The sequence below is a fragment of the Chlamydotis macqueenii genome, chromosome 8 (assembly GCF_036417535.1).
Source record: "Chlamydotis macqueenii isolate bChlMac1 chromosome 8, bChlMac1.mat, whole genome shotgun sequence".
NCBI lineage: Eukaryota > Metazoa > Chordata > Aves > Otidiformes > Otididae > Chlamydotis > Chlamydotis macqueenii.
In genome coordinates, this window is record NC_141563.1 from 23,027,232 (window position 1) to 23,040,014 (window position 12,783).

Consider the following 12,783-nt stretch of genomic DNA (forward strand, 5'->3'; position numbering starts at 1 on the left):
TGCATGGCAACAACTGTTGTACAAGAGATTGCTTGATTTCAGTGTGTGAAATAATTTTTATATCCATGGCCTGTTTCAAAAGAATGCTTTCGTCTTTAATCGATTAGTGCCACTAAGGAATTCGGAGATCATGGGATAAAAGGCACTATGGAAGCTCAAAGGATTAATTATGATTATGATGTATCTGTAGCTTGCTTACTTGCTGAAAGGCTTGTACAGTATATCTTGTAGCCTGTTTTGTATCCAAAATCTGCTTTTAAAGTGAATGTATATTATTTTTAGCTTAATGCTTTCTGATTGTATGCATAGTTCATGCAACTCTTTGCCTTAAATACACTGCATATCTCTGTAAGCCAGTAAAGATAAATAGTTTGGGCTTGGCTAAAATAAGTATGTTTCTTATATCCTGAAAACACTCTAGGTCAAATCTGCTTAGGAGAGCCTACGTTTATGTTCCTGAGTTCTGATGGATTTGTTTATGGATGCATGTAAATTGTTTTTACAGCACTTTATGTTTCTGATGACATGGTTTACAAATCTGGGAATTTCTGCACAAAATGAATGCTGACAATTGCCCTGAGCTTGTAGGGGTCCTTTATATACGTGCAAGAATCCAAACAGCTACATCTTATTACAGGCATGCATACTGGAAAGAGGATCTGTGTACCCAATCTGGCACTAAGATAGATTTGCGGGAACCTCATTACAAGGATGGGGATTTTGTGAGCTAGTGCTTTAACTGTGGGGGATTCATTTAAAGAAGATTAAAAAAAGAAAAAGTCTAGTCCACCCTAATAACACACTCAATCCACATTCTTCAGGGATTCTTTTCCTTGAGGTTTTGTTTTCAGTTCTGTATCATCACTTCATTTAAATTTAATATCTCAGTCATGTTTTTCCTTTTTTTTTTTTAGAAGCCTGTCTTTTCCCAGCAGCCCTCAGAGAGCATCTATCAGGGTTGACTGTATGCACGCAGACTTGATCTATACTATATCTACACTGGTTGCATACAAGCCATTGTCAAACTGGAGGCCATAAACATTTAATAGGGTACTGAGCCCAAATTTTACTGAAGCCTCTTTTAATTAGTTTTAAGATGAAGTTTGATCAATTTAGGAGTGACACTGTATGACATGGTCTTCTTTTATAGCAGGCAAATGGATTCCGTAGCTTACAAGCTGCTCTACCAGTACAATATTGTTTGCACTTACAGGAGAAAGAAAAAAAATTACTTATGACCTAATTTCCCACTTTTTTTTTTCCATAAAATTCATTAAATCAAAAGGGAAGGCAATGAAGGTAGCTGACTAAAGGAGGTTGTTTCTTTTCCTTGCAGTGTGTGCACTTCATGTTATATAGGATCTCTATTCCTGCATCTTTTTTAGGATCCTGATACACTTCTCAGTCATTTAAATTATGCGTACAGTGAAGCCTGGTTGCATGATATCCTGTTCACTCTCTTTGAAGTACAGATGCCCATTGCAGATGGTCCTTGTATCTTGTACCAAAAGAGCATCACCCCTTTCCTGTAAGGGGTAAGGTGCACGTGGCTAATAATATGCATTTGATTGGCCACCTCTTTGTAAAGGATCTGCTATGAGATATGTAGTGTCTGAATATAGATATGTATAGAAATCTAGTGAGTCAGGCAGGCAGTAGAACTTACTATTGCCTGTCAGTCTATCAGGTAAGAAAATAATCCAGCTGTAAAACTCATCTTGTAATCATAAAATCCTACAGATAAAGATCCGTTAGCATATCAAAAAAGCAACGTCTGTAAGATCTAATAGACAAAACAAAGCTGAGGGAACAGTACTTTTCACATCATGTTACTCAACATGAGACTTTTTTTTCAGAAAGTCATGAAGTCCTGTTCGCCTTTAAAAGCCAGTGGCTGGCCTGCTGATAGAAGTTACTGTTAGGAGGTCAGATGCTCTGCCTTGGGCACACTCTCTTCCTCATAAAAAGGGACAGTCAGGACTCAGAAAACTCTATACAGAACAGCTGGAGTAGTTTTGAGAGAGAAGTGTTTTCCTCCTCATCCTCCTCCATACATAGAAACATATATATTCATATACATTTGTACATACATATATATATCTGAGGGGTAGAGGGATGTGTGTGTTTAAATAAGCTTTGCATGTAACAACTGTTCCATATTTGCTAGAAATGTCTGCCTTATTTTTGTTTGAACATAATTAGGAGCTCAGAGTAGAAAACAAGTCAAGAGTTTCCCAGATTGAAGGCATTTTTGCCTGCAATTAAAATATTACTGAATTCTACTTAGAATAAGAAAGATTCTGGAAATGTCTGGTTTATTTGTAGCCTCTAGAGGGCACCTTATACTTACACATTGTAAGGTTTACTCATTTATTACATTGCCACTGCTTGTACAGGAAAAAGAAGTAAGGAAATAAAATGACAGATATTTTAAAGGAAATGAGCAATTACTTTTATTTTTATTATTCTGATATAAAATCAGATGAGTCTAATCAAAGAAAAATCAAGTTAGCATAAGGGGAAAATCAAGATTATTAGAATTGCTAAGCAATCATTTTAAGAGGTCAGTTTAAACCCAGATCTAGCTATTATTTGTCATTATTGCTTTTTGTAATTTATTTGACCTTTCTTTTTATTCTTCTTTGTTAATTGATGTGAAGTCTTGGTCAGGATATTCTTGTTTAGTGGAGAATGTGTGAGGAACATGCATATGGTAAGTGGGAATGAGATCTACCTTAAAGCCCCTGTGAGTTTTGATTGAAAATGTTTATTATACCTTGTGTAACTCATCAGGAATGTCTGATCAGTATATCTTCTGGATACACAGCATTAGGAAAGCTATTTTTGAGAATGTAATAAGTGTTGAGGCACCGTAATTTGTCCTCTTGGCAGGTAGATAGATATAAAAAATATTCTTTGTGTAATTGAACAATTGCCAAGGCTCTTCTCTATGGAATAGTCTTCTTCAACTCTTCCTTATCAGGTCCAATAGCTTGGGCTTGCACAAACATACTGTCACTTTAAAGTTAGTGGCAGAAGTCTCCTTCCTTCCTTGGCTGGAATAGAAGTTTAGGTAGCATATGTTTCGTTATAACGTGTAACTTGCAGGAACAGTATCTTTGGGGCTTTTTTTCTATTGCCCTTCGCAGTAAGTCTTGGTTAGTTATATTATGCTAGGATAATAGGGCAATTTAAATTAATTCTGAGAGTTCTTCTGTTTCACTCTGACTCAAAATATGCTCAGAAATTATGATATTAATTTTTTTAAATCTGATTTTTAGTTGTGGTCCATTACATGACTAGGAAGATGAGGCCATCACCATAGCTTCTTATAGCTCAGAGTTACTGAAAAGAAAATGCGTAGGGGGGGAAAAAGTGAGCACATGAGCCTTCTTAGGATAATAGATATAATGGAGGAGATTGCCTTTTTCTTATTTGCCTGATGGTAGATGGAAGAAGAAAAATTTTCATTTGCAGTTTCTATTCTTGCATCAGCTTCTCTGTCTCCTACTTTTTGATCTTTTGTCTCACAATATCCTTGGTAATAGCACAAGAGTAATTTCCTAATGATGCTGAATCCCATGTGCATATGGGAACACCGAATACACCTAGCATAGTTTGCTATATTCTTCCAGTTTCTGCTTTCTGCAGGATGTGGATGAATCACTTTTTCTTTCAGAAGTGTACCAGCCAAGGTTCCCTGATTTATTTGTTTACTTCACGTTGATAATTATTAAACTACAGCTTCAGTTATTGCAAATATCAGTGAGGGGTTGAAACTGACTGTAAATGGTGTTCTGTATCACTTGATTTATGATCTCGAGAAAATGTCTGGTAGTGTAAGTCATACTTGAAAGAAAATATTTTTTCCCCCCTTACTGTATTGTGCTGCTTTTCATATGAGAAAGATTAGGATTACTATGTAGTTATTTTAAAATTAAGGACAAATTTCCGATCTAATTTGTTGGAGTTTAAGTATGCACAAATGAACCTGTCTGAATCAGAGACCCAGTGTGATAATAAAGTGTTCTCTTGCTCTTTTGGGATTATGAAGGAATTGAATTTTTTTTTTCTTTTTTTTTTTTTTCTTTAGCCCTTATGTTCAATGCCAGAAAGTGCACAGCCCTTAAGAAAACTTAGGAGCTACAATAGTGATAGCAGCTGTGATAGTGGTAGTAGTATATCAGAATCGGGAGAAGAAACTGAAAAGGAAGATCACAATGGAAAAAAAGAGAAAAAAGTTTCATATGATCTTGAAGAAAATAAATACAAATCTCTGGAACGATCAAGTAAGTTAAATGATCACCTTTCCAACTAAGTCTGTCATTCACGATAAATTATATAAAAGGCTTCAGTATTTTAGAATGTATCAACATTTGTAACTCAGGGTTAAACACTGGTTTGCTTGTTTTGTCTTTAAAATATTTTCTAAATTAATGAAAATTAATTTTAACAAAAGGAAAAGATGAATATTCTTTTACCAAGAATACTAAAGAGAAAAATACACCTGGGCTATACTTTGAAGTGGTGTGAATATTCCTCTTTGGTCTTAGATTATTTTTGAGCAGGTTATTATTTTTTCCCCTGTAAAAAGTAGTCTTACTAAGCTTGAATTTTCTGTAATATAGAAAGGACAAAAAAAAAAATTATCTGGTGACATATAGAAGGTTATATATTCCAGATGAGATCCCTGCACAGATTTTTTGTGATTATTTTCTTGCTTGCTGCAGAGAATTATTGTGAGCATGTTCTGTTGAACATAGTAGATATAGCATATTATTTTTTATTTTAGTGGTGTGTTGTCTCAAAGAATTTAATGATGTAATTGCATACATATAATGCTGCTTCTAAAATTTTCTTTTTCTTAGCAACATCCCTTATTTAGCAGAAGACCGAATTAAAAAACTGTACAGCTATGCAGGAGCAGATGAGGGAAACCAGATCTGCAAATAGGGCATCCATCAATGAAATTTTCTTACAGCCAGGAGGCCACACACAGTAGCCACATACTTTTTGACCTATAGGGCATATGCACTGTGTCATAAATATGATGAATGTTATAGAGGACTAGATTCTATCTGATGAAAGTTGACTATGAGGAAGAAATAAATGTGCTTACAGAGTATGTAAAGTATCTGTTATTAGGGGCTCTAACATGACTGACTGTTACATACGTAGTTGTTAGTCAACATACGTTATCGTACAGCATGTGCAGACATGTTGGTCATATATGTTGTTAGTCACAAAGACTGAAAAATGTGTGTTAAGAAAATAGTAAGTAATTACATTGTTAATTTAATTTGTCTGCAGGTAGAATGAACTGGAAACCTTCCATTAAAAATACAAAGTCTTCATTATGTTCATCCCCCACATCATCCACAAGTCCAATAAGACGTTCTATAAGCTGCCCTCGTTCAATATCAGTTTTGTCTATGCAGTCACAGACAGCTGAGCAACGTCCTTTTTCAGCCAAAGCATCTCTGCAAATCCAGCGTGCATCCCCAGTGAATAGGTCTCATTCTTTAAATCGCAGCCCATCTTCGGCCAGAGTCTCTCAGACACCCAGCCTGGGAAATATGAACTCTTCAGGGGTGAGTTAACACAGCAGTTGCATTCAAAATTTGTCCACTTCTGTTAAACTCATTAAATACATTACTAATTTTTACGATGTCAGAAAACCTGAAGTAGTATATTCAATGTTGTTTTGACAGAAACTCAAGAATATAAGATCTCTAGACCTGCCTATGACTTACAGTGAGTGCTGGCTCTGATATTTCAGTGTTTCTGGTACAGCAAAACAGGTGTTACATTTTGTGAGAATGGAAATCTTAGAGTTTTTGTGACTGGGAAATCTTCTATCCTAAGTAGTTTTGTGAAGATAGAAAGAGTTTCTGGATTTGTTTAGGGACTGCTGGTTCTGAAATGAGGATGTACCCAACATAAAAATCTTTACAATAAAAAAAAAAAAATCAATATTTCGAAACCAGTGTATACTCAAAGGGCAAATAAATACATTGTACCAGAATAAAACATTAGTAAGACTGTGTGGGTGTCCATTGTAGAAGAAGGTGTAATTAATTTTCAACCTACTGTACCTATTTTGCATACACTGTACCACTGCAGTAGAACTCTACTTCCAAAGTGGACAATTTAAAATTTATATATAATTCTTGTTGTCTTTAGGATTTGCCACTGCAATAACTGTCTCAGAGGCCATCTTTTTTTTTTTTTTAAAGTGATGATAAAACTGCTTTCATTTTTGAAGCTTATCCCCAAGACAGACAAACATTTAGATTCAAGTAGTCTAACTACATAATTAATTGAATAAGTAGATCAGATTGAACACTTTTAGCTGTTTAGAGTTTGTGTAGTTAGTTGTAATTTCATAATATATTTCTGAATTATACATTTTTTTTCCTTTTGTGACCAGACTATCATCCTCTTTGGTATCTCCTTCACAGCCCAGGCATTTCTTCTTTTGTGTTTGGATGATGGCCCACATATCCACTTACCCCTAGGAAATGTTTGCTGGGATCAGTCCCCAACCTCATTCAGCATTGTATTTTGTGCTGGTGCCAGTGCGTTTCCATTCCAGGCTTTGGTGCCTGGCCTATATATTTTGTCACCCAAATAATTCATCTGGAGATGGGGCAAAACAACTTGGTACTTTTAACCCATATTTGCAGCCTTTCTTTATTGTGGTGAACCTTGATTGTGAGAAATCCTTTTGTAATGCTAATTAACTTGTTTAATAGTATTACTATTTCTAATCATCATTTTTATCTGGTAGAATGCTCATTGTCTGTTTTGCCTGTGAGGCTTTGTCTAAATGATGAAAAAGGATCCTTTTGAAATTGTGTGCTGACATCTTGTGAAATACTCCTTAACATGTTTTCCATCTTTAAAGTCAGCTAATAGAATTGGAAAGACATTAAGATTATGTCTTCACAACGTGTTAAAGGTATTTTTTTATCACATTAGCTATCTCAAGTTAAAAAACTACCCTTTTATCATCAAGAAGTACTCTGAGAGTTTAATGAGACAGGGCTAATATAGATTTTTCTATTCACATTAACTTTATATCAAATACAAATTACTGAAAGATTAAAACCAGTCTCTTACCATCTGACATTAAAAATGGGCTACTCACTTAAATTAACATTAGTAAGAAACCATACTCTCTTTTTCATTGAGAAAGCTCCACCACAGAAATGATCTTGATATGCAGAACAATTATGTTGGGTGATAGAGCTTAGGTCATGCTTCTTCAAATAATGTGAATAAAATTACTTACAGAATGGATAAGAACTACTCATGATTTAGCACTGTGTCGTGAGTGGAACTCTGTTCATAATTATTTTTGCAACTAAGAATAATATACTATATATTACTGTTAGAATAAAATTAAAATTGATAAAATTTGTGTGTGATAAATTATTAGTTTATCTATCCTTTGGGCAAGAAAAGAGCAGTATATTGCCATTTTTGGAGGCTGCTGAGATCCAAATGTTCTAAAGGTATGGAAATTAAGTTTAGAATATGCCGTTTACAGTTGGGAATTACAGACACATTTCTATAGCAGTTATAAACAAAAATGGATTTGGAAATAATGGCTATCCTATTATTTCAGCCACATTATTATGTATCCTATAGCAAAATATTTTATTATGCTTGAAAATATTTATCACTTAAGCAAAACTATCTTTAAGTATTGTAGTTCTTAAAAAATACAAAGATTAAGAAATGCCTAAAAATTTTGAATTTCACTCTTGAAAAAAACATAAAATTAAGCCCATTTAATCTTGCAAATGCAAAGAAGGAGGATCAGAAATACTTCTAACTAGTGTCTAAGATTTAAAGAAAGCCACAAAACCCTCCAGAGATGGTCTTATGCAGACACTGTAAAGGTTCAAGTTGGTATTGGTATAAAAAGTACTGATATTTTAAACAAAATCCTGCACAATCAAAGACACTGTCAGGAACCCTACTGACCAGAGTAGGAGCAAAGCGTCCTTACTTTTTAATGCTTCCTGAAATCTTGGCGCAATGACGCATAATTGGCATTTTCTGTTAAATTGTTACAGTGAAGAACTGAAAGGAATTTTTTTATGACTAATAAATTTTTTTTTCATTATGAATTTAAATTAAAAGTCTGTTACCTAAATTTCAAATGTATATTTTAAGTGGTGGGCATCATAAATATGAAATATATATTTGTTTATTCTGTTTCAAACAAACTTACATTTGAACTATTTTTTGTTAATTTCTTGACAACTATAAGTAATGGTAATGCACTAGTGTATGAGGTGTGTGTGTATATTAGCTATGTATTAGATAATATGTCTATACACTTTAATAGTATATTTTACATCACCCTATTTAGAATTTATTTTTGTCAAGGAAACATTGAAATGTGTGAAATTTTTCCTCTGCTTCATATGGTTTTTAGAGTGAGTCTTTGCTGCAACAGAAAACAAAAGAGCAAGAAGTTGCTTTGACAAAAGAGACTCTTCTCATTATCAATGACATGAGAATGAAGTTTCCAGGAAAAACAGATGAAGAATCATTATTAATTATAGAAGATGTAAGTATCTATAAATGAGAAAGAATAATCACAGGGTAGACACTTATTGTTTAGGCCACTAAAATGAAGGAAAGTAGAAAGCTCAATTTATGAGCTTTCTCTTTCGTTTATGAGCTCATGTGGCCTTAAAACTTCCAAAACTCAGGATAATTCAGAAGATTTTGAAAGCTTGGAGAATGCATACTTTCTGACCTTAAAAGAGCAGCACTGAAAACATTCCTATGTCTTTATAAAATATATGAGAAACAATCAGGAAGACTAGGAAAATTTGTTTTTTCATTATGGGGGAAGTTCAAACTTTTAAGTAAGCTAAGAAGAATGTTACAGTTCATTAACAGTTTATATTTCATCTGAGATTGTTAGTACAGATCTTGACATGTTTAACTTGCTCTTGAATAGGCATATGGGACAACTCAGAATGGTATGCTGCAAGGCGAACTGGAAGTGTGCTAGTCATAAAGGACACCCATCACACTCTTTTTTGGCTCTTCTAGTCTGCCAGCTTACCCTTTCTTACATCCAGCATTGTGATGAGCCTTATAATTTGTTATCAAAGACATATGAAACAATCCCTAATCAAAAAGGCAATTAAAAAGCAACACCTAATAATAAGATATATAAGCAGAAAAATGTGGTATTTAAATCATTTTACAATATCTCATGCAAAGAAACTAACGTCAGCTTGAGAAAGAAAAAAAATAACATAGAAGTTCTTTTCTCGGTCTAGTAGAAATATGGAGGAATCTAGTAATTTAAATTGTATTCTGATGTAGTAAGCACAGTCCACAGTGTATTAAAATTCATCTAATTCATTATCTGGCCAGAAATGTCCTCTGCTCTGTGAGCTTTCAAAACGTTGATTATGTCTCTAGTAATCTGTGCAACTGCATCACAGTGGAAAGGGATTCTGCTGTAATGGTGGTTGCTTTGGGTGATTCTGGAAGATAGCATTCTAATAACTAGCATATTGAGTTTCTCATCTTAGAAGCAGAAATAAAATGCTTCATTAAATTTTCTTTTTCAAACATGGGAGAGAGTGTGTATAGTTATGTACGGATGGGAGTGTGTGTGTGTTTGCACTCCATCTGGTCGTGCTTTCTCATACCACATAAGCATGGTTATAATGCACTTGCTTGTTGCAGAATTCTTTGGCCTGAACCAGTTTCTGAAGGGAAGTAGTATTTCATCATGGAAAGAAACAAGTAATGGTATATTAGTTTTTGGTGAAGCAGAACTTGTCACAGGTCTGGAATAGAATAGAAAGATAAAATAATGAAATGAAAATAAAAATGTATGTTCACAGCTTGACCTGTTTTGGTAGCCCTTAGACGTCATAAAAGGGGAGAGTATTGCAGTTCATATATGATCGTTTATAGAAAGGATGTTTTTAAGGTATGTCTAATGGCCTTTATGCAGCAAAAAACCTCACTATTAAAATAGATTAACAATTACGGATTATTGAACTTATTGCTCTGTTCAAGGAATTTGAGCTGAGTCAGTTAAGAGGAGTTTCTAGCTGCTTTGTAGTGTATGACTTAGAATCAGGTGGAAACCAGGGTAAGATTAAACTGAAAGATTGCACGCATCTTTGCAAACATTCCCCCACATAAATTTGGAAATATTTTTCTATTTCTTTTAGAGGAAAGTTATTTTCACAGGAATCTTTTAGATGCTCACATTTTTTAGCATTAGGAATTCTCATGAATAAAATGCCGTATTTCAGTTGTTTTTATGTGTATTTCTTTTATCTTGTGTTTTGCAATGACTACAGATTATGGATAATTGGAAGTATCATAAAACAAAAGTGGCATCCTATTGGTTGGTAAAACTGGATTCTGTAAAGCAACGAAAAGTAAGTGACATATATTTCACTTTCTGAAGATCATCTAAAGTCAACGCATAGCGATGTATCTACTGATGTTTAGCAGTAGTTGGGAGTGACTTGAGATGCTAAAATACTGGCTATTAATACAAACATATATGTGAAGTAATTCAATTGCAGGAAATTATGTTACTTCATATTTAGACAAGCATAGTTATCCTGGAATATAATTTCAAAAACAATTTCTTAAAAAATTAGCCTGCTGAAAGAAAAGCAAACTGAAAGATTAGTGCTTACACAACTAATTTTTAGCAAACACTCTTAGAACTGTATTGATTCAGCAGATTTGATTGATAAGGGATAAACAAGTCAGCAGTTTCAGACCAGGCATATTAAAAGTCCATTAGAATTAGTGATATTGCACTTGGTTATTTGAGTCTTTGACCCACAGTATTACAACAGATCACACTCGATGAAAAATAGGCCTGCCAGCAAAGATTATTGACATTGTTATAATGTTCAACTAACTGGTTTAGTCTTGCAAAGGACTAATAATATTTGTTTATCATTCTGTCTTCACTCATCTGCTATCTAGGAGCTACTGTTATGCATAGCATCTAAAGAGTTTTTAATCTGTTTAAAATCTGACATCTGGTAGTCCGTAAGTCATATCTGTATGTCATATGTCAGTCAAAATCATCTTCCTAGTGTAATACTTATTTTTCTTAATGTAGCAGAAATTATATCTATTATTAATACTTTAGTGCCCCTAAAGTAAGTCTTTCTCTGCTTCAGTCACTTTACACATTATGTAGATTAACATATCAGGTCCAATCATTTAATCTCTGTATGTGTCAGTTTCTATTTTTATAGACCATAAAAGAAAGTAACTTAATTAAAATGCTGCTGGTAAATATTATAATTTTAAAAAGTTGGTGGATTGTAATAAAGAATGGAAGAACTATGTCAGATCCTCATCTCAAATTACTTTTTATAAAATCAGCAGTGTGATCCTCAGTGTTTCAAATTGTACTTCATTGAATATTGCCTTTTCATACTGAAGAGAGAAAACATGTCCATTTAATGTGATGTCATATGATAGAAATGTATTTGACTATTCAAGTTAAGTTCAGATATTAAATGGAATATGTGTCCACACAGCTTTCTAAAACTAAATTAGACATGACAAAATGAAGAAGAACTTGGAAATGTAGGAGGCTGTAATTTAATAAAAATTCTTCTCGAACCATGTCAAATGGCATCACAGATCTGTAATTGAGGAGAATTATTTCTTGTGCCATTGACAGGAATCACTTGAGCAACCAACTTCATTTGCTGAAATTGTGTCATTTTTGTTTGATACCTACAGCTGTTCTGCTCAGTAGTCCTTTGCTTAAAATGATCTTTTATTTCTTTTTAATTACAGTAGAGAGTGCTGTAATCCCAATATACACACACAGATCTTTTCTATTGTGTGCATATGGCAGTTGTAGCCTTTTGCCCCAAACCAGAGAGTCTCAGAGAAGGCTTGTAGAAAATGGTGATAATGGAGGAAGAGCTGCTCTGAAGGAGGGATAGATAGATACATATATACATACATAGATAACAGGGCCCAAAATTCACACTGCTGTTGCAATGGAGATCTCATTTTCTCAGCAGTAATCTTTGGGACAGTTAGAGCTAGTGGAGGATGTGTTGCTAGAATCACTTTCTTTAATCTATGATGCCACATGTGTGGAAAGAAGTCACCAAATTGGGCCCGTTGCAACTGAGGTACAGGGCTTTCACATGAGACTGGTTAAGGTATATCTTTCAACCCTTCCCCACAGGTCATTCCACAGAACTGTGGTAAGGAATTACCACAAGGAGAGTGATAAATCTGCTCTTTGAGGGACTGAGGCTGTTTTACTATACATTCTTTGATTTGCCCTTCCTAAACTCCTTTTGGCCATCTGGCTTAATTTACTTGTGTCTGTCTATTTTTTTTTTTTTTTTCCCTATCTTTCCAAGCTAGTCAGAATTTTCTCCTTAAGGCATTATTTTAGAAAGACTACAATAAAGGATGGTTCTGTCCTTTATTTGACTGACAGTCATGCAAAACCAAGCGCACATGTACAAAGTCAAGATGATACAGGTTGATATGCCAGGTCATTATTAGCAAAAACTGCACAATCAGAAATGTGGATTTCTTCGCTCTTCTTGTGAGGACATCTTTTACAACTTAGGAGACTTATAATTCCTGAAGCACTAGAGGGTCCTTTGTCTTTGCTTGCACTGGAAATGATTTGCCTTTTTTTTTTTTTTTTTTTTTAAACTGCTTTTAACCTCAATCCCTTCAAGCAATCAGATAGTTATTCTTAGAAGGGTAGTTTATAAA

The 12,783-nt window shown here is 34.1% G+C and overlaps 1 protein-coding gene across 2 annotated transcripts in view; it reads left to right on the forward strand.

Annotated features, from left to right (window-relative positions):
- Positions 1–12,783, forward strand: part of TTLL7 (tubulin tyrosine ligase like 7) — a 77,279-nt gene that overhangs the window by 47,600 nt on the left and 16,896 nt on the right. For both annotated transcript variants that reach the window (XR_015259241.1, XM_086753803.1), the window contains exons 16-19: positions 4,094–4,289; positions 5,311–5,591; positions 8,450–8,584; positions 10,356–10,436. Coding sequence is in view for 1 of the 2 variants with exons in the window: in XM_086753803.1 (XP_086609929.1) it covers positions 4,094–4,289; positions 5,311–5,591; positions 8,450–8,584; positions 10,356–10,436 (693 nt within the window). In the remaining variant the exon portion in view is untranslated. The remainder of the gene's footprint in view (positions 1–4,093; positions 4,290–5,310; positions 5,592–8,449; positions 8,585–10,355; positions 10,437–12,783) is intronic.